Source organism: Macaca thibetana, chromosome 3, assembly GCF_024542745.1.
Source record: "Macaca thibetana thibetana isolate TM-01 chromosome 3, ASM2454274v1, whole genome shotgun sequence".
NCBI lineage: Eukaryota > Metazoa > Chordata > Mammalia > Primates > Cercopithecidae > Macaca > Macaca thibetana.
Window position 1 is genome coordinate 18598770 of NC_065580.1, and position 25829 is coordinate 18624598.

Sequence of the window (25829 nt, forward strand, 5' to 3'; positions counted from 1 at the left end):
ACCCCATCTCTACTAAAAATACAAAATTAGCCAGGCATGGTGGTGCACACTTGTAGTCCCAGCTACTTGGGAGGCTGAGGCAGGAGAATTGCTTGAACCTAGGAGGCAGAGGCTGCAGTGAGCCAAGATCGCACCATTGCATTTCAGCCTGGACGACAGAGTGAGACTCTATCTCAAAAAAAAAAAAAAAAAAGCATGTATTTTTATGTCATCTAAAGCAGAATTGAGATTTTCTTCGTCCCTTTTGTTCTGTGTAGCATAAGTCCATGTGAGGGGCAGCTAGACAACATAGGATTTACTTTAAGGCTGACATGGTTCTCTTAGGATGAGGAAGCTTGATGATAATGAGGGAGAAACATTCATATTTAAATTTGTCTTTTTTTTTTTTTTTTTTTTTTGAGATGGAGTCTCACTCTATCGCCCAGGCTGGAGTGCAGTGGCGCAGTCTTGGCTCACTGCAAGCTCCGGCTCCTGGGTTCAAGTGAGTCTCCTGCCTCAGCCTCCCGAGTAGCTGGGATTACAGGCACGTACCACTGCGCATGGCTAATTTTTGTATTTTAAGTAGAGACAGGTTTCACCATGTCAGTCAGGCTGGTCTTGAACTCCACCTCAGGTGATCCACCCATCTCGGCCTCCCAAAGTGCTGGGTTTACAGGTGTGAGCTACTGCACTTGGTCATGTTTTTTTTTTTAGAGATGGGTTCTTGCTATGTTGACCAGTTTGGTCTTGAGCTATTGGCCTCTAGCAATTCTCCCCCCTCCCAAAGTTCTAGGATTACCGGCGTGAGACACCACGCCCAGCCAAGTTTTTCTAGTGATATAGAGATACTCAATTTATCAGAAACACCTGGTCCTAACTGAATTTAGGTTTTAAGTCAAGACATTTTAAATATTTATGGAAGAAACCTAAAGTCTGCTGCCCTTAAGGTCTTCAGTCTCACTTCCTGCCATGATCTCAGCATTTTAATTCCTGCCCCTCAGTGGGAGGAGAGTAGAAGACAGAACCTGTCTCCAACTAATTATTGTCTCTGCCTTCCTACTCTCCCTGCCTTGGGATGTCATGAAACCCAAGGGTCAGATTCAACAGGCGGCTGGTGTGCCCTGGAACCTTCTATTCCACTTTTTACAAGTTTGGAACTGAAACTGCAGGGCGTGTGGTAACACATGTTAACCCAGAGTGCAGATGGCTAAGAGGAATCCCTTTGGGAGAGCTTATCACTGATGGGCAGGAATTAATCTAGTCTAGAAAATGGAATATGTTTGTGTGCTTGTTTCATTAGAATCATTCTTACTTATTTTTTTCCAGTTAGAGAATCAAGTAAAACCAAAGTTTGCCCTGAATTTTGGTGTGTTTGTGGTAGAGTATGCAGAAGCCCACGGCCATTTCCTTTTTTTTTTTTTTTTAATTTTTTTTCCTTCTATTTTTGTAACTTTTTTGTTTTCACTTCGTTACTGACCCTGTTATCCAGCCCACTGCCATTTCATGAAACGTTTGTGAAACTCCTGTAGACAGCTAGCCTAGGCATGTGAATAAGGGTTAATTTTAAATAATGTCTGCGTTTGTCTCATTTGCTTTTCAGTGCATGTTACTTTTTCATACTGTGTTGTTATTTAGAGCTGTAAAAGAAAATGCTTTATTTTCAGGGCCTTTTCATCAGTGGCATCGTTGGGGATCGGTTGAATTTGCGGTGGGTTCTGTCTTTCGGCATGTGCTCTTCTGCGTTCGTGGTAAGTTGAAAAGGTCTTATTATTATTTTGGTCAGGTATTTTAGAATCCAAGTCAACCCCCTACTTCTCTGTAGAATAGAATAGTAAGATTAATCCTCAGTGTTCGAATCCCTCATTTGCCTTTTCACTTAGATGAGTCTTTTTTTTTTTTCTGAGACAGAGTCTTGCTCTGTTACCCCAGGCTGGAGTGCAGTGGTGCGATCTGAGCTCACTGCAACCACTGCCTCCTGGGTTCAAGTGATTCTCCTGAGTTGCTGGGACTATAGGTGCAAGTCACCACGCCCGGGTGATTTTTGTATTTTTAGTAGAGACGGGGTTTCACTATGTTGGCTAAGCTCATCTCTGACCTCAAGTGATCCTCCTGCCTCGGCCTCCCAAAGTGCTGGGATTACAGGCGTGAGCCACCGTGCCTGGCCAGATGAGTCTTTTTAGAGTAAGATTCTAATCAGGTCCCTTTGTTGTCCCTCAGGCACCAGCAGAGTTAATCAGTAGTCTGACTAAATGGCCTGGCATTCGCTAGACCCTGGCCCCAGCCTGCCTTCCCATCATATTTGTCACTCTGCTTCATCCCTTTGCTCCAGCCAAGCTGGACTGCTTTCCAGGCCACTAACACCCTGCTCCTTTCTTTTTTTTATTTTCATTTTTGAGATGGAGTTTCGCTCTTGCTGCCCAGGCTGGAATGGAATGGTGTGATCTTGCCTCACCACAGCCTCCACCTCCTGGGTTCAAGCAATTCTTGTGCCTCAGCCTCCCGAGTAGCTGGGATTACAAGCATGCGCCACCACGCCTGACTGATTTATTTATTTTTAGTAGAGACAGGGTTTCTCCATGTTGATCAGGCTGGTCTCGAACTCCCGATCTCAGATGATCCGCCCACCTAGGCCTCCCAAAGTGCTTGAATTACAGGTGTGAGCCACCGTGCCCGGCCTCATCCTGCTCCTTTCTATCTCGGTGCTTTTGTTCCTGCTGTTCTGCCTGCCTTGGATGGTCCCCTATTCAGCTCTCCATAGTCCGACTCACAGTCTCCTTCAAGGATTGGCCAAATGACACCTCTTTGAGAATGCCGGTCTCTCTTCTGAGCTCCCGTGCCTGCTTCTTTGCAGGCACTTGAAACAGTCTGCTGCTTAGCTTGGTTGTTTCTGTTTCAGTCTTGCTTTCCCTTAGGGTGGGCGTGGAGTGGTTAAAATCACAGATTCCCTACACCAGGACAGCCTGGGTTTCTGTCTCTCTTCTGTGGTTTCCTAGCTTATGATTTCTGTGAACTTCAGAGGGAGATATGCATATTACCTCTCCCTGACTGGCAGTGAGGACTGCAAGTTTCTGTATGTGAGGCGTTTGAAACAAGTGCTGTGTAGGGGAGGATCCATATCTGACTAATCTTTTCTTTTTTTTTTTTTTTTTTGAAACGGAGTCTTGCTGTGTCACCCAGTCTGGAGTGCAGTGGCATGATCTTGGCTCACTGCAACCTCCACTTCCCGGATTCAAGCCATTCTCCTGCCTCAGCCTCCTGAGTAGCTGGGACTACAGGTGTGCACCACCATGCCTGGCTAATTTTTGTATTTTTAGTAGAGTCAGGGTTTCACCATGTTGGCCAGGCTGGTCTCAAACTCCTGACCTCAGGTGATCTACCTGCCCCAGCCTCCCAAAGTGCTGGGATTACAGGCGTGAGCCACCGTGCCCGGCCTCTATATCTGACTAATTGTCATTGTTTACTAGCTTCTAGTCAGGAATTTTTGTTGATTAAATGAAACCATGGAGTTTAGTTAGACCGTAATTTATTATGATTATTATTTTTTTTAGAGATAAGGTCTCAGTTTGCTGCCCAGGCTGGAGTGCAACAGTGTGATCCCGGAGCCTTGAACTCTCAAGCTCGAGCAGTCCTCCCACTTTAGCCTCCTGAGTAGCTGGGACTGTAGGTGTGTACTGTTATACTCAGCAATTTTTAGATTTTTTAGTCATGGGGTCTCACTATATTGCCCAGGTTGATCCTTGAACTCCTGGCCTTAAGTGATCCTCCCTCCTTTGCCTCCCCAAACACTAGAATTAGAGGCACAAGTCCCTGCGTTTGGCCTACTATTGTTTTTCAGTGTTTGTCATTTGAGTGTAAGTAAAACCTTTTTTTCCTCTTGAAATTTTAGAGATGGAAGCACTTTATTTTTTATGAGTTGCTCACCCACACATATAAACATATTATTTTAAAACCTGTGTACAGACTTTTTTGCTTTTTATATATTTTTTAAAAACTGCAGTTTGTACATAAACTCGCCCTTTTTAAGCATATTGTTCAGACTTTCAACAAATGAGTAGTTTTGTGACTGCCCCTCCTTTCTCCAGCCCCTGGCAACCCCTGATCATTTTTCTGTGTACAGTTTTGCTTATTCTAGAATGTCTTATAACTGGAACCAGACAGTATTATACATGCTATTTTTTAATCATGCAGAGTATTCTCAAAATAGAGTTTGACTGTAGATAAAATGTCCACTTGAGCAAAATGCCTGGAAAAAAGCAGCCCCTTGATGAAAGCTGCTAAATGATTCAGCAGATCACAAGTTCGATAGGTTTCGCTTTCGTTGATTAACTCAGGAGCTGCAGCCATAACAGTGGCTGGTACTCACCCCGTGCCTCTGCCTAGAGCGGCGCCTGGCACTGTTCCGGGGAAGGTGGCCTCCCTGGGCTCATTCCATCCTCACAGCAACCCTCTGGAGGTTGCTGTTCCCTCCACATGCACAGTCTGAGGGTGAGGAGATGGAAATAGATGTCAAACGAGGAATTCACTTTTTAGTCTTGGAAGATGTCAGTTGGAGCGCTGATAGCTTAATGACTTCACGTCTTTGACATCACCTCCGCTCTGGTGGGCAGTGATTGGGCGGCTGCCTCCTCATTGTGGCTCTGAGCAGGACCCCTGTGATGCCAGCCACATGACTTACAGGCACTGGCTGTGTGAGTGTATCCTTCATGTGGTCTCTACTCTGAAGCAAGTGGGTGGAGTGGCATCCCCTGAAAGTTTCAGTGTGGCTGTTACATATTCCTTTTGTTTCCTCCTCTTCAAGGTGTTTGTCTTTGGCACGCTCACAGAATGGCTGCGTTTCTACAACAAATGGCTGTACTGCTGCCTGTGGATTGTGAACGGCCTGCTGCAGTCCACCGGTTGGCCCTGTGTGGTTGCTATTATGGGCAACTGGTTTGGGAAAGCCGGGTATGCCACTTCTTTCCTCTCTGATTTCTCTGTTTAAGTGGTTTCCATGATGAATTTTTCAGATTTGTCAAAGTCAGTTACTTTGATGCCTTAGATATCACCCACATCTTTCATTAGCAAGTCAGAGGAGTTCAGGGAGAGAGAGTTTCACGTCAGTGTGCGTTGGAAATGATGTGGGCCCTAGAAGTGATCCGGCCCAGGAGACACATTCCTACTACTCTTTGGGCTGTGGGCAGATTCTGAGTGTGGGCCAAGTCAGGAGGTCTCAATTTTTTATTTTATTCATTGTTTCTTTAGAGAACATAAAAATCTCATTTGCTATCTGTCGTGTATCTTCCTTTGGGTTTTGCCTTCCCTGCCCATTTTTGAGAGTGATCTTATTTAACCTTTTTATATTAAAGATAAGGAAATTGAGGTCAAAGGTTATTCATGTGACCTGCCCAAGGTCATGTAACAAGGGCTCTAATTAGATTCAGATGAAGAACACCAGACTTTGGGGCTTGATCAAATGGGGTACTTTTTTCCCCTAAACCTTCAAGTAGCTTTTTTTTCCTTTTTTTTTTTTTTTTTTTTTTGAGACAGAGTCTTGTTCTGTCACTAGGCTGGAGTGCAGTGGGGCAATCTCCGCTCACTGCAACCTCCGCCTCCCGGGTTCAAGTGATTCTCCTGCCTCAGTCTCCTGAGTAGCTGGGACTACAGGCGTGTAACACGACGTTCAGCTAATTTTTTTTTTTTTTTTTGAGATGGGGTTTTGCTCTTGTTGCCCAGTGCAATGGTGCGATCTCAGCTCACCACAACCTCTACCTCCCAGGTTCAAGCAATTTTCCGGCCGTAGCCTCCTGAGTAGCTGGGATTACAGGCATGTACCCCCACACTTGGCTAGTTTTACATTTTTAGTAGAGACAGGGTTTCTCCATGTTGGTCAGGCTGGTCTCAAATTCCTGACCTCAGGTGATTTCGCCCTCCTCAGCCTCCTAAAGTGCTGGGATTACAGGTGTGAGCCACCACGCCCAGCTATAATTTTATATATAAATGGATTCATACAGTATGTACTCTTTTTTTTTTTTTCCTGTAAAGAAAGGGTCTGTGTTGCCCAGGCTGGTCTCAAGCTCCTGGCCTCAGCTATTCTGCCTTGCCTCCCAAAGTGCTGGGAATACAGGCATGAGCCACCACGCCCAGCCTTTGTGTCTTCTTTTATTCAGCATAATTAGAAATTTATTCATGTTTATTCATTCACCTGTAGATGAACATTTGGGTTGTTTTCAGTTTTGGGCTATTACAAATAAAGCTCCTGGGAACATTTGTGTACAAATCCTTGTGTGGACATATGCTTTCATTTCTCTTGGGTAAATACGTAGGAGGAGAATGGCTGGATCATATGTTAGGTGTGTATTTCCCTTTTTTTTCGTTTTTTCCCAAGATGGAGTTTTGCTCTTACTGCCCAGGCTGGAGTGCAATGGTGTGATCTTCTCTCACTGCAACCTCCGCCTCGTGGGTTCAAGTGATTCTCCTGCCTCAGCCTCCGGAGTAGCTGGGATTACAGGGGCCTGCCGCCACGCCCAGCTAATTTTTTATATTTTTAGTAGAGACAGGGTTTCTCCATGTTGGTTAGACTGGTCTTGAACTCCTGACCTCAGGTGATTCACCCGCCTTGGCCTCCCAAAGCGCTGGGATTACAGGCGTGAGCCTCCGCGCCCGGGTGCATTTACCATTTTAAGACACTGGCAGTCCAAAGTAGTTGTACCATTTTACATTCTCATCAGCACAGCATAAGGATTCTTATTACTCTGTGCCCTTCCCAGCACTTGGCATGCTTGGTGTTTTTTGATTTTAGCCATTTTAATAGGTGTGTAATGATATCTCATTGTGACTTTAATTTGCATTTTTCTCATGTCTAATGACTTGAGCATCTTTTTAAAAATATTTTTGCTTTGTTTTGTTTTTGAAACAGGGTCTCGCCCTGTCACTCAGGCTGGAGTACAGTGGTGTGATCTCGGCTTACTGCAACCTCCGCCTCTTGGTTTCAAGTGATTCTCTTGCCTCCCTCCCAGGTAGCTGGGATTATAGGTGTGCAGCCACTATGCACAGCTAATTTTTGTATTTTTAATAGAGACGGGGTTTCACCATGTTGGTCAGGCTAGTCTCAAACTCCTGACCTCAAGTGACCTGCCCACCTCAGGCCTCCCAAAGGCTAGGATTACAGGCGTGAGCCATCTTGCCTGGCCAATTCAGTGTTTTTTCATGTGCTTTTTTTTTTTTTTTTTTTTTTTTTTTTTTTGAGACAGAGTCTCGCTTAGTCGCCCAGGCTGGAGTGCAATGGCGCGATCTCGGCTCACTGCAAGCTCCGCCTCCCGGGTTCACGCCATTCTCCTGCCTCAGCCTCCCGAGTAGCTGGGACTACAGGCGCCCGCCTCCTCGCCCGGCTAATTTTTTGCATTTTTAGTAGAGATGGGGTTTCACCGTGTTAGCCAGGATGGTCTCGATCTCCTGACCTCGTGATCCGCCCGCCTCGGCCTCCCAAAGTGCTGGGATTACAGGCGTGAGCCACCGCGCCCGGCTCATGTGCTTATTTGCATATTTTTTTGTGTGAAGTATCTATTAAAATCTTTTGCCCACTTTTCAAAGACTTTGTATTTTGAGATGATTGTAGATTCATGCTTTTTACCATTCTGTTGCATTGTCTGTTGTCATATTTTACTGAGTTTTGAGAGTGCCTTACATTCTGGATATAGCTTTTTTGGGGGGTGGGGGGAGGCGGAGTCTTGCTCTGTTGCCAAGGCTGGAGTGCAGTGGCGTGATCTCGGCTTACTGCAACCTCCGCCTTGCAGGTTCAAGCTGTTCTCTTGCCTCAGCCTTCCAAGTAGCTGGGATTACAGGCATGTGCCACCACGCCCAGCTAATTTTGTATTTTTAGTAGAGATAGGCTTTCTCCATGTTGGTCAGGCTGGTCTCGAACTCCTGACCTCAGGTGATCCGCCTGCCTTGGCCTCCCAAAGTGCTGGGGTTACAGGCGTGAGCCACTGTGCCCGGCCCATTTTAGTGTATTTTAAAAAACTTTTAAAATAGCGTGTTTAGTCTTGGTAGTATGCACCTTGGTGGTTTTGGCTGTTTTGTATTTTGAACTGCCCAGAGTATCTCTTCTGACCGTGGTCCTTTGTCTCCCACTGTTTTCCATCTTAGACGAGGAGTTGTTTTTGGTCTCTGGAGTGCCTGTGCTTCTGTGGGCAACATTTTGGGAGCGTGCCTAGCTTCTTCTGTTCTTCAGTATGGTTATGAGGTAGGTGTTGTTTTCTAGCTCTCATGCTCTCTCTCTCTCTCTCTGTGTGTGTGCGCACATGTGTGTTGCTTTTTATATATTAAATAATACTGTGGCCATTTAAAACTATGCAGAACTGTGTCTGGATAGGGCAAGGCTTGTATTAAAAGTAGTCAAACTTCTGACCGGGCATGGTGGCTCACACCTGTAACCCCAGCACTTTGGGAGGCTAAGGTGGGCGGATCACCTGAGGTCAGGAGTTTGAGACTAGCTTGGCCAACATGGTGAAACCCCATCTCTACTCAAAAAATACAAACATCAGCCGGGTGTGGTGGTGCATGCCTATAGTTCCAGCCACTCCGGATGCTGAGACAGGAGAATCACTTGAACCCGGGAGGCGGAGGTTCCAGTGAGCCAAGGTCGTACCACTTCACTCCAGCCTGGGTGACAGAGTGAGACTCCATTCAAAAACAATTTTTAAAAAAAGTAGACAACCTTTTGATATATTCATTAAAAGTAGACACATTTCTGATATATTCAAACACATAAAAATTATCCAGACACAGTTCTACATAGTTTTAAATGGCCACAGTATTATTTAATATAAAAAATTATTCATAACAAAAACACTATGGAGAGCCTAAAGACATATAACCAGTTGAGAAGTATTTGCAACTGATGTTACAGATAAAGGACTAACCTGGGTCAGGCATGGCGGCTCACACCTGTAATCCCAGCACTTTGGGAGGCTGAAGTAGAAGAATCACTTGAGCCCAGGAGTTCAAGACCAGCCTGGGCGATATAATAAGACCTCGTATCTACAAAAAAACTAAAAAATTAGCTGAGTGTGGGGGTGTGTGCCTGTAGTTCCTGCTATTCAGGAGGCTGAGGTGGGAGGATTGATTGCTTGAGCCTGGGAGCTGGAGGGTACAGTGAGCCAAGACACACCACTGCACTCCAATCTGGGTGATGGAACAAGACCCTGTCTCAAAAAAAAACAAAAAAACCCACCAAAAACAAAGGCTAATCCCTCTCATATATAAAGAGCATCCATGAATTTTAAGAAAAAGACCAACAACAGAAAGATACAGAATTTGAATGTATAGTTATGGAAAGGATATAGAAATGGCTTGTAACTATATGTAAAATATTCTACTCACTGCTTATTCATTTAATAAATATTTAACTCCCCATATGTGCTCTTGGAACTGTAGAATATAGAACTGACCAAAAGAGACAAAAATCTCTGTTCTTACAGAACTTAGCAGGGAAATGCAAATTAAAGCTATGTTATTTAAAAAAAGGAGGGGGGGAGAAAAACTATACTCTATACTTATTAGACTGGTAAAAATCCAAAAGTTTGAAAACATGTTGTACTTGTAAGAACCTGAAGAGACAGGCATTACAATCGAAAGACTAACAGAGTCACTAACTCGTGGAGGGATCAAAAAGGCAGTATCTTATCAAAATTACAGCTACACACACTGAGCAGTTCCACCTCCAGGAATTATTCACACAGATGAATAGACTGAAACACATGCAAATGATACATCTACAAGGTTCTTTATTTTGGCATTGTTTATAATGCCAGAATGTTGCAGAGCAGTGCACTGCAACAATCTCAAAAGTGTGCTAAGTGGGCCGAGTGCGGTGGCTCATGCCTGTAATCCCAGCACTTTGGGAGGCCAAGGCAGGTGGATCACAAGGTCAGGAGTTCGAGACCAGCCTGGCCAACATGGTGAAACCCCGTCTCTACTAAAAATACAAAAATTAGCCAAACATGGTCACGGGCACCTGTAATCCCAGCTATTCCAGAGGCTGAGGCAGAGAATTTCTTGAATCTGAGAGGCAGAGGTTGCAGTGAACCAAGATCACGCCACTGCACTCCAGCCTGAGTGGCAAAGCAAGACTGTGTCTCAAAAAAAAAAAAAAAATAGTGTGCTAAGTGAAGACGGCAAGGGTGTAAAACTGTATTGAATGCCGTTTTTGTAAGAAGGAAGAATGAAAGAGAATATGCTTGTATTAGCTTGTATGTTTCCAAAACGATTTCTGGGCAGTAAAAATGAACAGCAATGGTTATATGTTGGGAAAATTGGGAGAATTGAGCAGATAGGGAAGGTGGGGTAGGAGGGAGAGTTTTTACTGTACATTTTTTTATTTTTTCCAAGACTGAGTCTCACTCTGTCACACAGGCTGGAGTGTAATGGTGTGATCTCAGCTTACTGCAACCTCCTGGGTTCAGGGGGTTCTCTTGTCTCAGTCTCCTGAGTAGCTGGGATTACAGGTGTATGCCACCATGCCTGAGTAATTTTTGTATTTTTAGTAGAGACGGGGTTTCACCATGTTGGCCAGGCTAGTCTCGAACTCCTGACCTTGGGTGAGCCGCCCACCTCGGCCTCCCCAAGTGCTGGGATTATAGGCGTGAGCCGCCATGCCCAGCTTTACTGTATATCTTATTCCTCTATTGCTTGAATCATGTGAATATATCACCTACTCAAAAACCTAAATTATTAAAAGTAAGTTTGCTCTTTTAAAAAGTGGATACATTTTTAAACAGCTCACCAAGAGTTTTGGTGTAGTTAGGGTCAGTGAGAAGTCCTTCATTCCCTTTGTTCATGGCCACCTTTATTCTAGGCTTCTTAGCCTCACCCCTGGATTATGTAGTTGGTTCAGATGAAAATTTCTGTTCACCTTCTGTGCTGCTCTCAGATTTGACTTCTGGAAACACTGCTTTAATTTTGTCACTCACTGGTTTAAAAATTCAGAGTGTCCACATCAGGCTCCATTCTCTGTTAAATAAAAATTCAGCCGTGCAGCCTGATGATGGAAAGTCTTTAATCTACCTGTCACCTTTCCAAATCAGTTTTCTTCCCTATTATACCCTAACAGAAGCCCTCTCCTTGAGTCGTGCAGTAAGCTTTCTATCTCCTTCCACCCCGTGCCTTTGCTTACCATGTGCCTGGAAAGATGGACAATTGGCTTTCATTTTCCATTCTTCCCTAAGACAGTGTCTTACTGCTTCAGCCTCTTCAGCTCTTTCCTTCGTCTGGATTCCTGTATGTGTTTCTCAGTAGGATTGGGCCTTCTCATTTATCCAACTACATGGTGCTTTATAATATTGTTTCATGTATTAATCCCTTCAACTGTATGTAATACCTTCGAGGGCAGATACTGTCTTTTATGGGAGGCTATGTGATACAAATAACTAGATTTTTGGAGCTAGTCTAATTTCACAACCATAATAGTACCACTTAGTATCCAGGGGACCTTAATTTTCCTCTCTGAGCCTCATAGAATCACCAGGAAGAATTAAATGAGAAAACACGAGTAGAACACTTTGCACATCGCCTGGCCCAGTAGAAGCACTGGGTGCTGCCTTGCTTACCAGTCTCCCTTCCCACCTCTCCCCAACCCCCACCTCCCCCCACCTGCCTTTACTGAATATGCTTGTGATGACTGTCCCCAGATATGTAAGGACCCCCTTTCCCCCTCTCCTCCAGTATGCCTTTCTGGTGACGGCGTCTGTGCAGTTTGCCGGTGGGATCGTTATCTTCTTTGGACTCCTGGTGTCACCAGAAGAAATTGGTGAGGAGAAGCCGTCCCTTCTATTCCGAATGTCTTACTATTATGGCCAAAAGGAAATCTGAGGCCAAAAAAATCGAATCTCTTTTTTCCTAGGAAAACTCTGAGCTCCTTTTAGTGAGTGAAAGGAGAACAGTACTGCCGTTTGAGTCCTGTCGACATTGTAGCCAGCCCCTGGCACAGCTGGACGTGTTTGAGGGGAGTGATGCACATCTTTTGTAGATACAGGAAAATCTTCGCATTTGCAAATGATTTTTATAATTGAGACACTGGCAAGGAATGAACATGGATGTATTTCTAATTTCACTTCTTGAAACATTTCTTTTCATCCATAAAAATGATTCACAAAAATGATACCTGTACTTAAATACAGATCACATACAAGCGAAACCACAGAAGCAAACAGATGTACAATTCTTCTATCTTTTCAGGATTTTTAGACAGACTGTGTGACTTTAATTGACCTTAGTTGACCTTGGTCTCTGGACTCTCGTTGCTGTTTCTGTAAAATGGAAATAAAAATAACATCGCCCCATCGCCCCATAAGTAGTGATGTATGCTGAGCCCTTCGCACGTGGTGGTCTCTCCATAAACAGTGGCTGTCGCTGTTGTTTTAGGTCTCTCAGGTATTGAGGCAGAAGAAAACTTTGAAGAAGACTCACACAGGCCATTAATTAATGGTGGTGAAAATGAAGAGGAATATGAGCCGAATTATTCAATCCAAGATGATAGTTCTGTCGCCCAAGTCAAGGCAATAAGCTTCTACCAGGCGTGTTGCCTTCCTGGAGTCATACCGGTAAGAGCCACTCACATCTCACCACTGCCAGGGAGGTGTGAGAGCCCGTGACATCCCCTCTGCCTGGGATAAAGCTTCCCTAAGTATTGAGCCTGTCTTGGATACTTTATTTTAGGAATATATGTTCTGAGGAATGTTGTCTCGTGCCCCTCAGCTTATCTGATCCCTAATGCAGGGGTTGACAAACCTTCCATGAAGAGGCAGAGAGTAAATATTTTTGACTTCGGGAAACCATCCAGTCTCCCCACTACTCAGCTCTGTAGAGCAAAATAAGTCACAGAAAACATGGGACAGTTAGGCGTGGCCAGACTTGGCCAAAGAGCCCTGCTTTCCTGACCCTGATCTAGTATGTGACTAAAAAGGCAAAATTGATATTTTTTAATGTCTACTTTTGGGCCTTTCAAAGTATTATAGGATTATATGTGGACCAAGAAGAAGGGTTGTGAATGGTTCCTAAGTCTGCCTTGCCCCTTTTATTATTTATTTATGTTTTTGAGACAGAGTCCCGCTCTGTCACCCAGGCTGGAGTGCAGTGGTGCAATCTTGGCTCTCTGCAAGCTCCATCTCTCGGGTTCAGGCGATTCTCCTGCCTCAGCCTCCCGAGTAGCTGGGATTGCAGGTGCCTGCCACCACACCCAGCTAATTTTTTGTATTTTTAGTAGAGACGGAGTTTCACTGTGTTAGCCAGGATGGTCTCCATCTCCTGACCTCCTTGCCCGCTTTGGCCTCCCAGAATGCTGGGATTACAGGTGTGAGCCACCGCGCCCAGCTTGCCCGCTTTTAAAGGGTCCAGAACAGAGCACTCCACAGTCTTTCTTGGTCATGCATTCCAGTGTTTTCCACAGCCTGTGCAGTCAGGAAAGCCTTCTAACGTCTACACTAAATCCCTTCTGCAGTTTTTCTGTCTTGATGTTTCGGGCGCTCTAGCACTGGAGTGGAAGTTAAGAGGCCTAGGTTATGTTTCCAGCTTACCCACTAACTTTCTGTGACACCTGGGGTAAGTCACGCAACCCATCCGTGTGTCTCAGTTCCCCTTCCCATGGAATAGAAATTATTCCAGTCTTCCCCGGGGCCTGTAACATTGGGCTGTTGTGTTTTGAACAAGCACCTGTTGTTATTTCATTTGTCAACGGTGCTTTATGAATGTGATCCCTCAGGTAGAGTGATCTGTAGGCCATCTTAATACGTGCCTGTCAATCCTCTTCTGTCGGTGCCCCCAAGCTGAGAGAACTCACGTTTCCAACAGAGTTAAGTATGAGTTAAAATGTAATTTTCCACAATCCTTTAACCCAGTGATGATATACGATATAAGAGAAATGCAGGTTGCTTTAGGCCTGTTCTTATGCTATTGATTATTATCTTTTAACTGGTTTTTAAAATACTCTACTGGTAATAGTTTAATTTTTGAGAAAGATCTTTGTTGTGACTAAATATGGACCGCTTTTGCTGTTCCTTTGTTCTTCACAAGCTATTGTTCTCTGACATGGGCAGGGATGTAAAGGAAATCTAGTTAACTTAATTCCTTTGTCTTTGTAGCAGGCTGTCTGGTCAGAATGCACTCGTGATTGGGATTTGGCCCTCTAGGGGGTGGCTGTTGCCTGCCAGGGAAGCTGTTTTAAAACAAGTGATACCTAGGGAATAACTGGCAGCTCCAGGGAAAAGAATATACTAGCCAGACACCCTTTGAAGTCAGCCCCTCTGTTCCCCCCCCCTTTTTCCTTTGATGCTAAATGTCAGGATTTCCTGGTAGTAATGTGTTGAATATAGGAGGCTCAGCCCCACCACCGTCTTCATGTAGCTGCAGCATTTTTTCCCCTAAAGGAGAGAGTCACAAGGACGATGATGACATGTTCTTTCATTTTTGACTCGCCAGAGAGACTCTTCTTCTTTGCCACCGGACCGGGGAATGTGGAGCTTTTGGAAACTAGTGTGAAAGGGATTATCATGCTGCTGCTCTTCTTAGACCTTGGAACTGTAGTGTAGCCCCTTTGCTCTCCATTGTTCATAGTGTTGCCTTGGCAAGGAGTAGAATAACCAAGCCCGTTTGGCTGCTCCCAGTAAAGGCCGTGGTGCTTCCTGGACTTCTTTGCCTGTGGTTAACGCTGGTTAGTGGCATGAATACCATTCATCTTTGTGTGAATAAAGAAATGTGGGCATGTGCCCTGCCTTATAGGCTCCAAACACTGGCTTGCTTCTGCTGGAGAACTGATAGGAGAAACTGGAGACAGCTAAGAAGTAGCCATATGTGTTTTTTATTCCAAAGGCCTGCTGTACATGCCTGTCTAGAAGTTAACAGGGATGAAAAGCAGAGGGAGACTGGCTGAAGTGGGGGTTTGTAGAGATGTTTAATTGTAAAATCAGGTTCTGTTCATCCTAAATTCCTTTATTTTGTTTTGCTTTTAAATGACATTAAAAATGGTGGTCATGCTGTGCTATTTGTCCCTCACTGAGAGTTGAATGCTTTTCTTGTAGTACTCACTGGCCTACGCCTGCTTGAAGTTAGTGAATTACTCCTTCTTCTTCTGGCTCCCCTTTTATCTGAGTAACAACTTCGGCTGGAAGGAGGCGGAAGCCGACAAGCTGTCCATTTGGTACGACGTTGGAGGGATCGTAGGTATGCCAGTGATGTGCCTTTTCCATAATAAAGTTAGTCACTAGTGATCTTTTACTGGGTTGTGAAATCTGGCCTCATTTAAAGTTTTATTACTTATTCTACAGCCATTTCCCTAAACTGTCCTATTAGTAAACAGCCAAACTCTTAAAAAAAAAAAAAAGGAAAAAACAAGTGGTCCATAGAAGGGAAGACCCAGCCTAAGGCAGCGCTGTGATTTACTGGGCTCTTTTTTCTTAGTCCTTTGTTGATGGATCAGTTCTTTTGTCTTGGGAAGCACATGGAAATCTCTTTAAATGCAATCCTTTCATACGGCTTTCTCATTGATATCTTAGCTCTAAAGCTAATTGTATGTCGGAGATCCAAGTTAGAATGTGAACGTGTTCATTGTTTCTACCTCCCGCTTTCCCCACCTCCCCCAGCCTAATAAGGGAGAATACACCAGTCCCCCCCTTATCTGTGGTTTCACTTTTCGAAGTTTCAGTTACTCTTAATACTGTACAATAAGATATTTTCAGAGAGACCATTCACATAACTTATGTTACAGTATATTGTTATTGTTTTCTATTTTTGTTAGTTACTGTTAATTTCTGTGCCCAACTTATAAATTAAACTTGATCATGGGAATGTATGTATAGAAAAAAACATAGTATATATAGAGTTTGCTACTGTCTGTGGTTTCAGGCAAACGCCGGGGTCATGGAACATATCGGCTGAGGATAAAGGGGAACCACACCTTAGTATGTAGGTTGTCAGATCATAGACGTAGACGTAACAGCAGGGATTAACTTTTGTGAATGTTTTACAGTTGTTTCATTGTAAACAAAGATTTTAATAGTGGTTTATTTTGTGGTAGCTGGACGTATCAACAAGGAAGTAATAAGTATGAACAAGGAAATAAGACAGAGGAGCAGAATGTACTTTAGTGGGTATTACTTACATGGCTATGCCAGATCTTAATAACCTTCAATAATGTTAACGGTTAGAATTGTGGTGAGACTCAACTGCCATGAGCTTGTGAAAGCCCACAGTCTATGCTAGGCAATCTAATATTACTGTATTTGAACTTGGCTGCCCGCATTCTTAAATCCAGAGCCAAAGGTGAGGTTGCAACCTTTAGACCTCACCGTACTTCTGTATCCTCTGAAGTTGAAATTGTCCAGCTGCCTCCTGTCTGATAAGGACACACCAGATGTCCTGTAGCCCCTAGAACTCAGAATGGTGCTGTATGTGACATTGTTGCTTGAAAGATTCATATCCCTGCTTTTTAAAGATTGTGTCCTATTACCAAACCATAACTGCTAAATTTTATTTTAGTGAATATTTACTAGCCACTATATATATATATATATTTTTTTTTGGAGATGGGGATACTGCTCTGTTGCCCATGCTGGAGTGCAGTGGCATGATCTTGGCTCACTGCAGCCACAACCTCCTGGGCTCAAGCGATCCTCCCACCTCAGCCCCCTGAGTACCTGGGGCTACAGTCACGCACCACCACACCCAGCTATTTTTTTTGTATTTTTTGTAGAGATGGCGTTTCACTGTGTTGCCCAGGCTGGTCTCAAACTCCTGGGCTCAGGCAATTTGCCCACCTCCGTCTCCCAAAGTGCTGGGATTACAGACGTGAGCCACTGTGTCCACCTACTGGCCTCAATATACTGTAAGACACCATTTTTTATTTTTTGAGACACAGTCTTGCTCTGTCGCCCAGGCTAGAGTGCAGTGGCACAATACAGCTCACGGTGGCCTCAGCCTCCTGGGTTCAGCAGCACGATACGGTTCACCACAGCCTCAACCTCCTGGGCCCAAGCAATCCTCCTACCTCAGCCTCCCAAGTAGCCGGGAATATAGGCACGTGCTACCATGCCCGGCTAATTTATCTTTTATAGAGATAAGGGCACTGTGTTGCCCAGGCTGGTTTGAACCCCTGGCCTCAAGCAGTCCCCTGGCCTTGGTCTCCCAAAGTGCTGGGATTATAGGTGTGAGCCACCATGCCCAGAGAGACATAGTTCTTAATTCATTATCTTTTAAATTAAAAAGAAAAATCAGAAATAGCATTCACAGCTTGTTTTTGTAAGGGATAGCCGATGGTTTTGACCGTTTTTCCTTTTTTCATGTTTTGCTGTCTGATTTGTGGTCGCCTGTCCGCATTGGTCATCATGGCGATTTAACAGACAGTTTATCTTCCTAAAAGGAAGTAATGGAGGACCCCTTTTCAGGGAGTCAGCCATATGTTTTTTTTTTTTTTAGACGGAGTCTCACTCTGTCGCCCAGGCTGGAGTGCAGTGGCACAATCTCGGCTCACTGCAAGCTCTGCCTCCCAGGTTCACACCCTTCTCCTGCCTCAGCCTCCTGAGTAGCTGGGACTACAGGCGCCTGCCACCATGCCCGGCTAATTTTTTTGTACTTTATTAGTAGAGAGGGGGTTTCACCATGTTGGCCAGGATGATCTGTATCTCCTGACCTCGTGATCTGCCCACCTCAGCCTCCCAAACTGCTGGGATTACAGGCGTGAGCCACTGCGCCCGGCCCAGCCACATTTTTTGATAGACCAGTGTTAGGCTGCTGCCAGTGAGACTAGAGGGCCAATGGGGAGCACACCTCAGGTGAGCGAGCTAAATTAGAAGTGATTTTGATTGCTCGACACTCTGTGCTTGAAGGTGGAACTTTGCAAGGCTTCATCTCTGACGTACTACAGAAGAGAGCGCCAGTTCTTGCCTTGAGTCTACTTCTGGCGGTTGGGTCCCTTGTCGGGTATAGTCGTGAGTATTCCTTTGCAATTATGAATTCCTTTGCTTCCCTAATCTGGTAGGAATAAGGCATTTTGTCTGGAGTCAGTGACCAGTGTTAGGGAGAGCCTGGAGACCAGCTTCAAGGCCTGATATGCCCACCTTTGCATTGTCCTGTGAATGCCTGGGAAACCTGTCATCACATCGTTTTATTTGTCTTGGGAGGAAACTGACATCTCTTTTGCTTTGTTAATTTGCTTAAAAGCTTGCTTGGGAGTGTATATGCTTTGTTTGGGGGAGGCTCCAGAGGCATGGCATTATAGCCAATAAAACAATAAAAAGGGAACAGGTTTCAAAAGCGGAAAGATGGTAATTAGTAGGTGTGGTATATATCCCTTAAGATGCTGCTGAGACAGGAGTAGGGCTTTTCTTTAGCTTTTAGAAGTCTTGTTAGCTTGAGCACCAGCAAGAGGCAGACGTTACAAATCAGAGTTGAAAGCGGCAGAGAGAGTTGTGTCTCTTTGTTGTCTCTGGGAGTGATTTGTGAGGTCGCGGAGACTCAGATCTTTGCGTACTGTTGGCAGAGGCACGTGGAGTCTGCTTTTAAAGTCACCGTGGTTTGTCTGTGTCTTCCTTCACAGGTTCTCCAAACGATAAGGCCATCAATGCCCTTCTGATGACTGTTACAGGTGCGGCCCATGGCTCTGCTCCACCGTGCTTCTGCTACTCTGTCAATTCAGAGGAAAAGGGAAACTGTTTTCTCCCTCAATTTGAGTAGTACCGAAACCTTAATTACAGAGAATTCAGATTTTAGAAGGAAAGATGTCTCCTTTTCCAGATTCTTTTTCTCTGCTCTTTCTTACATCACCTCCTCAGTCCTATTGTGACAGAAGCAGTCCCTATTGACAGAAATTTTCTTAAGATTTTTTTTTTTTGAAATGGAGTCTCGCTTTGTCACCCAGGCTGGAGTGCAGTGGCGCGATCTCGGCTCACTGCAAGCTCTGCCTCCCAGCCATTCTCTTGCCTCAGCCTGCCGAGTAGCTGGGACCACAGGCGCCCGCCACCACGCCTGGCTAATTTTTTGTATTTTTAGTAGAGATGGGGTTTCACTGTGTTAGCCAGGATGGTCTCGATCTCCTGACCTCGTGATCTGCCTGCCTCGGCCTCCCAAAGTGCTGGGATTACAGGTGTGAGCCACTGCATCTGGCAGATTTTCTAAGATTTTTGATTACTGTCCCAGCTTCTGCTTTTATTTCTAGAAGTGACTTAGAAAGATGCCACATGGGAGACCAATTCACAAGCTTTCAAAAAAATCCACAATAGCTTGTGTCTCCTCCTGTGTTGGAGTCGGTCAGCATTTTGTCACTTGAGCACTAGATAGAATAGTTGGGTGCATTTAGGGACTATGTTATAGAAAAATTACTTATTTTATTTATTATTTATTTATTGAGACAGAATCTTGCTTTGTTTCCCAGGTGGAGTGTAGTGGCGCAGTCTCAGCTCACTGCAACCTCCACCTCCTGGGTTCAAGCGATTCTTCTGCCTCAGCCCCCTGAGTAGCTGGTAATATAGGCGTGCACCACCCTGCCCAGCTAATTTTTGTATTTTTAGTAGAGACAGTGTTTCACCATGTTGCCCAGGCTGGTCTCAAACTCCTGACCTCAGGTGATCCACCCGCCTTAGCCTCCCAAAATGCTGGGATTACAGGCATGAGCCACCGTCCCCAGCCAGAACAATTACTTATTTTAAACTTATTTTATTTTTATTTTTGAGAAGGAGTCTTGCTCTTGTCACCCAGACGGGAATGCAGTGGTGCGATCTCAGCTTACTGCAACCTCTACCTCCTGGATTCAAGTGATTCTTCTGCCTCAGCCTCCCGAGTAGCTGGGATTACAGGCGCCTGCCACCACGCCCAGCTAATTTTTGTATTTTTAGTAGAGACAGTGTTTCACCATGTTGCCCAGGCTGGTCTCGAACTCCTGACTTCGGGTTATCTGCCCACCTCAGCCCCTCAAAGTGCTGAGATTACAGGCATGAGCCACTGCGCCCAGCCAGAAAAGTTACTTATTTTAAACTTTAGATCGTGCTTGGCAGAGTGAGCTGCACATTCTGCTTGGGGTACATGGAACTGATACCAGCAGTGAGAACAGAATCACCTGGGCCATCCCATGCCTGATTCATGGGCAGCCTCACTGAGAGCAGTGGCAGGTAGCGTCACCTGCTCCATTTCAGTGGCTTTTTCCTCTTTGCTCTTTTTTTCAGTATTCCTGGTTGAATTTGTGTAGTGGAAAGATCATATGATGCAACTCTACCATAATAGAATTTATTTGACAAGCTAGTGCAGTTGATATTAATGAATGTAAACTTCACAGGATTAGACAGGCTATGTGTTTCACTATATTTTTGTATCTTTGGGTTCTACAAAATATACTAGAGTGTCACATAATTCAAGAAGAGATTTCAGGAACGTGGATGTTAACTATTAATAGTTTGAAAATGATACTATCTGGGGGTTTCCTTTTTTTTCCACGTCTGTCCAACATATTAAGAAAACTATTGGGATATTATTTTGCCTTATGCAGTAGATTGCTAGTGGTTGTGAATTGTGTTTTAATAAGAACCTGTTCTGTTTGTGACTTCAGGATTTTTTATTGGTGGACCTTCTAATATGATTAGTTCTGCTATTTCCGCGGACTTGGGTCGCCAGGAGCTCATCCAAGGGAGCAGTGAGGCCTTGGCCACTGTCACAGGAATTGTTGATGGTTCGGGGAGCATTGGAGCTGCTGTGGGCCAGGTGAGAGAACAGGAGAGGGGCTGGGATTCTAATGTCTTCCCTCAAAGGCGCCTGAACGTGAACCTGCCCTCTGGGCCTCAGTAGGTGGCACTCTTGTGCTATAGAACGCTGTTCCGAGAGCCCAAGGACTTCCGTCTCCTCTCAGAACCAGCTGATGCCTCCTAATGTGGAAGAACTCTCCATTTTTTTTAGTTCCTTTTTTCTACTTATACTTCTAGATTCTTCCTGTCTGCAAATAAGCTAAGACCTCATAAGACAGACAGATCCTTCTGCCCCAGCCCACCACCCCCTTCTTTCTTTCCAGGCTGAACCTGGTGTTCCATGGCCAGGGGCGCTTCTTGTTATCCCCACCTGGCATGTGGACCCCACCATTGCTGTCTCCTGTCTCCCTCTCCCAGACACTCTACTGCATACATGTTCCTTCCTGGGCCCCACCAGACATGGCCATGGACTCTGCAGCTGCTTCTGAATCACTTGCTCTACTTCCTGTGTGTCCAAAAATCTCTGACCGTATCTCAAAGAGTGGCCCATAAGTGTCTGGTATCAGAATCATCTGGGGCACTCATTAAAGTACAGAACACCAAGCGTACTACAGACTCGCTGAGTTAGAACCTACAGATCTGTATTTTCAACAAGCCGCCTCGGTGATTCTTCCGCACTCGGATGTTTGAGATCCCTACACTAAGATTGGCCTACTATACTTAGAACTATTTACGTTGACCTTTTTTTTTTTTGGCATAAATTCAGGCTTTCTCTGGGACAGATATTTCTTTCCTGGCACAGTAATGAGTCATGCCTCTTCTAGGATATACCACTACAGATTGTAGAGTACTAATTTTGCTAAAAGATGGATTTGAGAGTCATCTGTATGGATAAAAATAGTTGAACCTGTGGAAGTGAATGAACCATTTAATGGGGAAAGAGAATGTTGGCCGAGCCTCAGGGAATGCCCAGTGGTCAAAGAAAGAGGAAGGCAGCAGAGTAACCTATAGTCAAGGGAACTGCGTTTGAGAAAGCGTTAGTAAGGTCATGGATGTAGAGAGGTCAGTAGAAGGAGAACTGAAGGATTTGTCTCTTAGGCTCTTAGTTTTGACATCTAGGAGGTCATTAATAGCCTTGACGATTATTGTTACTTGCTTGGTGGGGGTGAATTGCTAATGTCTGATTGCTAGTGGTTAATGAGAGACAAGTATTGAGGTAAAGTAAGCCATGTTAATACTTTGACTACCTAGCCGTATTTTAATAGTCTATATGCGCTTGTTTTTTTTTTTTTTTTTTTTTTTTTTTTTTTTTTTTTTTTGAGACGGAGTCTCGTTCTGCCGCCCAGGCTGGAGTGCAGTGGCCGGATCTCAGCTCACTGCAAGCTCCGCCTCCCGGGTTCCCGCCATTCTCCTGCCTCAGCCTCCCGAGTAGCTGGGACCACAGGCGCCGCCACCTCGCCCGGCTAGTTTTTTTTTGTATTTTTAGTAGAGACGGGGTTTCACCATGTTAGCCAGGATGGTCTCGATCTCCCGACCTCGTGATCCGCCCGTCTCGGCCTCCCAAAGTGCTGGGATTACAGGCTTGAGCCACCGCGCCCGGCCTATATGCGCTTGTTAATGTCTGTCCCTCCCACTGTAACATAAGCTTCCTGAATGTGGCATTTTGTTGTATGTTCTTCTGTCACCTTAGTACCGAGAACAGTGACTGGCACACGGTAGACATTACTTGTGGAATGAACGATTGATATGCTTAGCATATTTGATTATAAGACTAAAGGGCAAAAAACCCCAAAGAAACAAAAACCTTAGCAAAGACTTGAAAAATGTGCTTACCTGATCATGCTCTGGAGTGGGAATTGAAAAATGCTCCCAGCCGTCAGTTCAGATATTTTCCTCTTTGGGGTAGAGAGTGACTGCATTGGGCATCCTTTTCTGACGTTATATTATTTTAAGTTATCCTTCATTTCGAATGTTTTCTTCACTAACTAAATGGGTGGATTATAATGAGTATTTCAGAGAGTTTGCTTTTATTTAGATTGCCTCACCTGCCAGTATCCAGATCCCTCACTGTGAACTTGGGTCCTAGACTGACCTTCATGGTCGGGGAAGCATATCTGGAGTAAGTCACTGTTAGCTTTACTCATTCCTCTTCCATGTTGAGTTTTGAATGATTTCCCATTGCCTAAGGGGTGAAATCCCAAACTCTGTGACTTAGCGTTAAACTCTATCAGTCCTGTCCTTAGCCAGTGTACTAATTTACCCTGAATAACTTTGTTGCCCCCATCTTTCCCTGACTTCCCAAGTAAAGAATTGTTTCTCCTTCAGGTTGCCATAGCAGTTGATGCGGTCCTCTAGTAGGCACCTGTCACGGTGTAAAGGGGATACACCGTGACAGGTGCTGTGCTTGTTTCCTTCGTCTTTGCATACCCAATGCTTAGTGCTTTTTTTGACATATACTAGGAGTTCAGTAAAATTAAATTGCAGTATCTGCCCAAGAGAAATGAGAATGAATGTCCACATTAAAACTTATACATGAGGCTGGGTGTGGTGGCTCATACCGGTAATCCCAGCACTTTGGGAGGCCAAGGCAGGAGGATTGCTTGAGGCCAGGAGTTCAAGACCAGCCCAAGCAACATAGTGAGACCCTCATCTCTACAAAAAAAAAAAAAGTGAGCTGGGCATGGTGGTATGTGCCTGTCCCAACTACTTAAGAGGCTGAGATGGGAGGACTGCTTGAGCCTGGGAAGTCAAGGCTGCAGTGAGCCATGATCACACCACTCCACTCCAGCCTGGGTGACAGAGCCAGACCCTGTCTCTCTCTCTTTTTTTTTTTTTTTTTTTTGGAGACAGGGTCTGACTCTGTCGCCCAGGCTGGAGTGCAGTGGCAGGATCTTGGCTCACTGCAACCTCTGCCTTCTGGGACTCAAGCGATTGTCCCACCTCAGCCTCCCAAGTAGACTGGACTGCAGGTACGCACCACCACGCCCAGCTAATTTTTGTATTTTTTTTGTAGAGATGGGGTTTCACCATGTTGCCCAGACTGGTCTCAAACTCCCGGGCTGAAGTGATCCTCCTGCCTCGGCCTCTCAAAGTGCTAGGATTACAGGCATGAGCCACCTTGCCAGGCCAAGACCCTGTCTTAAAAAAAAAAAAAAAAAAAAGATAAAGTTGCAGTCAGAGTTTGGAGCACCCTGTGCTTCCTTTAGTGGATGATTAGACCTCTTTTTTGCTTCACATGATGTGATCTAATATAAATCACATAGTCATTCTGCATTAATTTTTTTCACATGTACATTTCAGTAATAATGTGATCAAAGAATGTTATCCTTTTGTGCCTGTGGCCAAACTGATTTTTGACAAGGGTGCCAGGACCATTCAATGGAGAAAGGATGGTCTCTCAATAAACAGTATTGGGAAAACTGGATATCCACATGAAAAGAATGAAGTTGGAGCTGAGGAGTGGGGGAGGAAAGAAAAAAAAAAAAGAATGAGGTTGGACTCTTACCTTACCTCATATGCAGAAATTACGTCAAAATGAATTAAGGGCCTAACTTTAAGAACTTAAAATTGTAAAACTCATAGAAGAAAACATAAGGACAAATCTTCATGACAAATGTGTACAAATGACCAATAAGCACATGAAGAGTCTCAACATCCTTAGTCATTAGGAAATTGCAAATCAAAAACACAGTGAGTTGTGACTTCATACTTTCTGTGATGGCTGTAATTAAAAACCAGGACAGGTGACTGGTGTTGGCGAGGCTGTGCAGACATTGAAGCCCTGCATTGCTGGTGGGACTGCAAAATGATGCAGCTTCTGTGAAAAATACTTCGGTGCTTCTTCAAAAAAATTTAAGGCCGGGCGCGGTGGCTCACGCCTGTAATCCCAGCACTTTGGGAGGCCGAGACGGGCGGATCACGAGGTCAGGAGATCGAGACCATCCTGGCTAACACGGTGAAACCCCGTCTCTACTAAAAAATACAAAAAACTAGCCGGGCGAGGTGGCGGGCACCTATAGTCCCAGCTACTCAGGAGGCTGAGGCAGGAGAATGGCGTGAACCCGGGGGGTGGAGCTTGCAGTGAGCTGAGATCCGGCCACTGCACTCCAGCCTGGGCGACAGAGCGAGACTCCGTCTCAAAAAAAAAAAAAAAAAAAAAAAAAAAAAAAAATTTAAATAGAATTACCATATGACCCAGCAATTCCACTCCTAGGTATTTCCCAAAAGATTGAAAACTGGGGGCCGGGCACCATGGCTCACGCCTGTAATCACAGCACTTTGGGAGACCGAGGTGGGCGGATCACTTGAGGTCAGGAGTTCGAGACCAGCCTGGCCAACATGGTGAAACCCCATCTCTACTAAAAATACAAAAATTAGCTGGATGTGGTGGCAGGTGCCTGTAATCCCAGGCTAAAGCAGGAGAATTGCTTGAACCTGAGAGGTGGAGGTTGCAGTGAGCCAAGATTGCACCACCGCATTCCAGCCTGGGTGACAGAGGAAGACTCTGTCTCAAACAAAAAAGAAAAAAAAGAAAACTGAGACTCAGATATTTGTATGTCAACATTTATGGCAGCATTATTCATAGTAGCCAAAAGGTAGAAACAACTCCGGTCCATCAGCAGATGAATGGAGAAACAAAATGTGGTATATCCATACAATGGAATACTAATGAGCCATTAAAAAGAAATGAAGGGAGGTTACAGTGAGCTGTGATCATACTATTACACTACAGCCTGGGCAACAGAGAAAGACCCTGCCCCTTTTAATCCCAGCACTCTGGGAGGCCGAGGCAGGTGGATCACCTGAGATTAGGAGTTCAAGACCAGCCTGGCCAACATGGTGAAACCTCGTCTCTACTAAAAATACAAAAATTAGCCGGGCATGGTGGCACCTCAGCTACTTGGGAGGCTGAGGCAGGACAATCCCTTGAACCTGGGAGGAGGAGGTTGCAGTGAGCTGAGATCGCACCACTGTACTTCAGCCTGGGTGACAGAGCAAAACTCCATTTCAAAAAAAAAAGGAGGGGCGGGCAGGTGCAGTGGCTCACGCTTGTAATCCCGGCACTTTGGGAGGCTGAGGTGGGTGAATCACCTGAGGTCAGGAGTTCCAGACCAGCCTGGGCAACGTGGTAAAACCTCATCTCTACTAAAAATA

The 25829-nt window shown here is 44.9% G+C and overlaps 2 protein-coding genes across 41 annotated transcripts in view; one reads left to right on the plus strand and one right to left on the minus strand.

Moving 5' to 3' along the window:
* NDUFB2 (NADH:ubiquinone oxidoreductase subunit B2) overlaps window positions 1-25829 on the minus strand; it is a 1166996-nt gene that overhangs the window by 328051 nt on the left and 813116 nt on the right. The window contains exon 1 of one of the 39 annotated variants that reach the window (XM_050782345.1): window positions 15615-15620. The exons of the other annotated variants lie outside the window; for them this stretch is intronic. The gene's annotated coding sequence lies outside the window, so the exon portion shown is untranslated. Of the gene's footprint in view, window positions 1-15614; window positions 15621-25829 lie in introns of those variants that run through there. 39 annotated transcript variants of the gene reach the window in all.
* The window catches only part of SLC37A3 (solute carrier family 37 member 3), a 65046-nt gene that overhangs the window by 33352 nt on the left and 5865 nt on the right, over window positions 1-25829 (plus strand). For both annotated transcript variants that reach the window (XM_050782251.1, XM_050782252.1), the window contains 9 exons: window positions 1644-1727; window positions 4778-4923; window positions 8104-8200; window positions 11680-11764; window positions 12379-12557; window positions 15030-15171; window positions 17832-17933; window positions 18542-18589; window positions 20543-20694. In XM_050782251.1, the coding sequence (XP_050638208.1) occupies window positions 1644-1727; window positions 4778-4923; window positions 8104-8200; window positions 11680-11764; window positions 12379-12557; window positions 15030-15171; window positions 17832-17933; window positions 18542-18589; window positions 20543-20694 (1035 nt within the window). The remainder of the gene's footprint in view (window positions 1-1643; window positions 1728-4777; window positions 4924-8103; window positions 8201-11679; window positions 11765-12378; window positions 12558-15029; window positions 15172-17831; window positions 17934-18541; window positions 18590-20542; window positions 20695-25829) is intronic.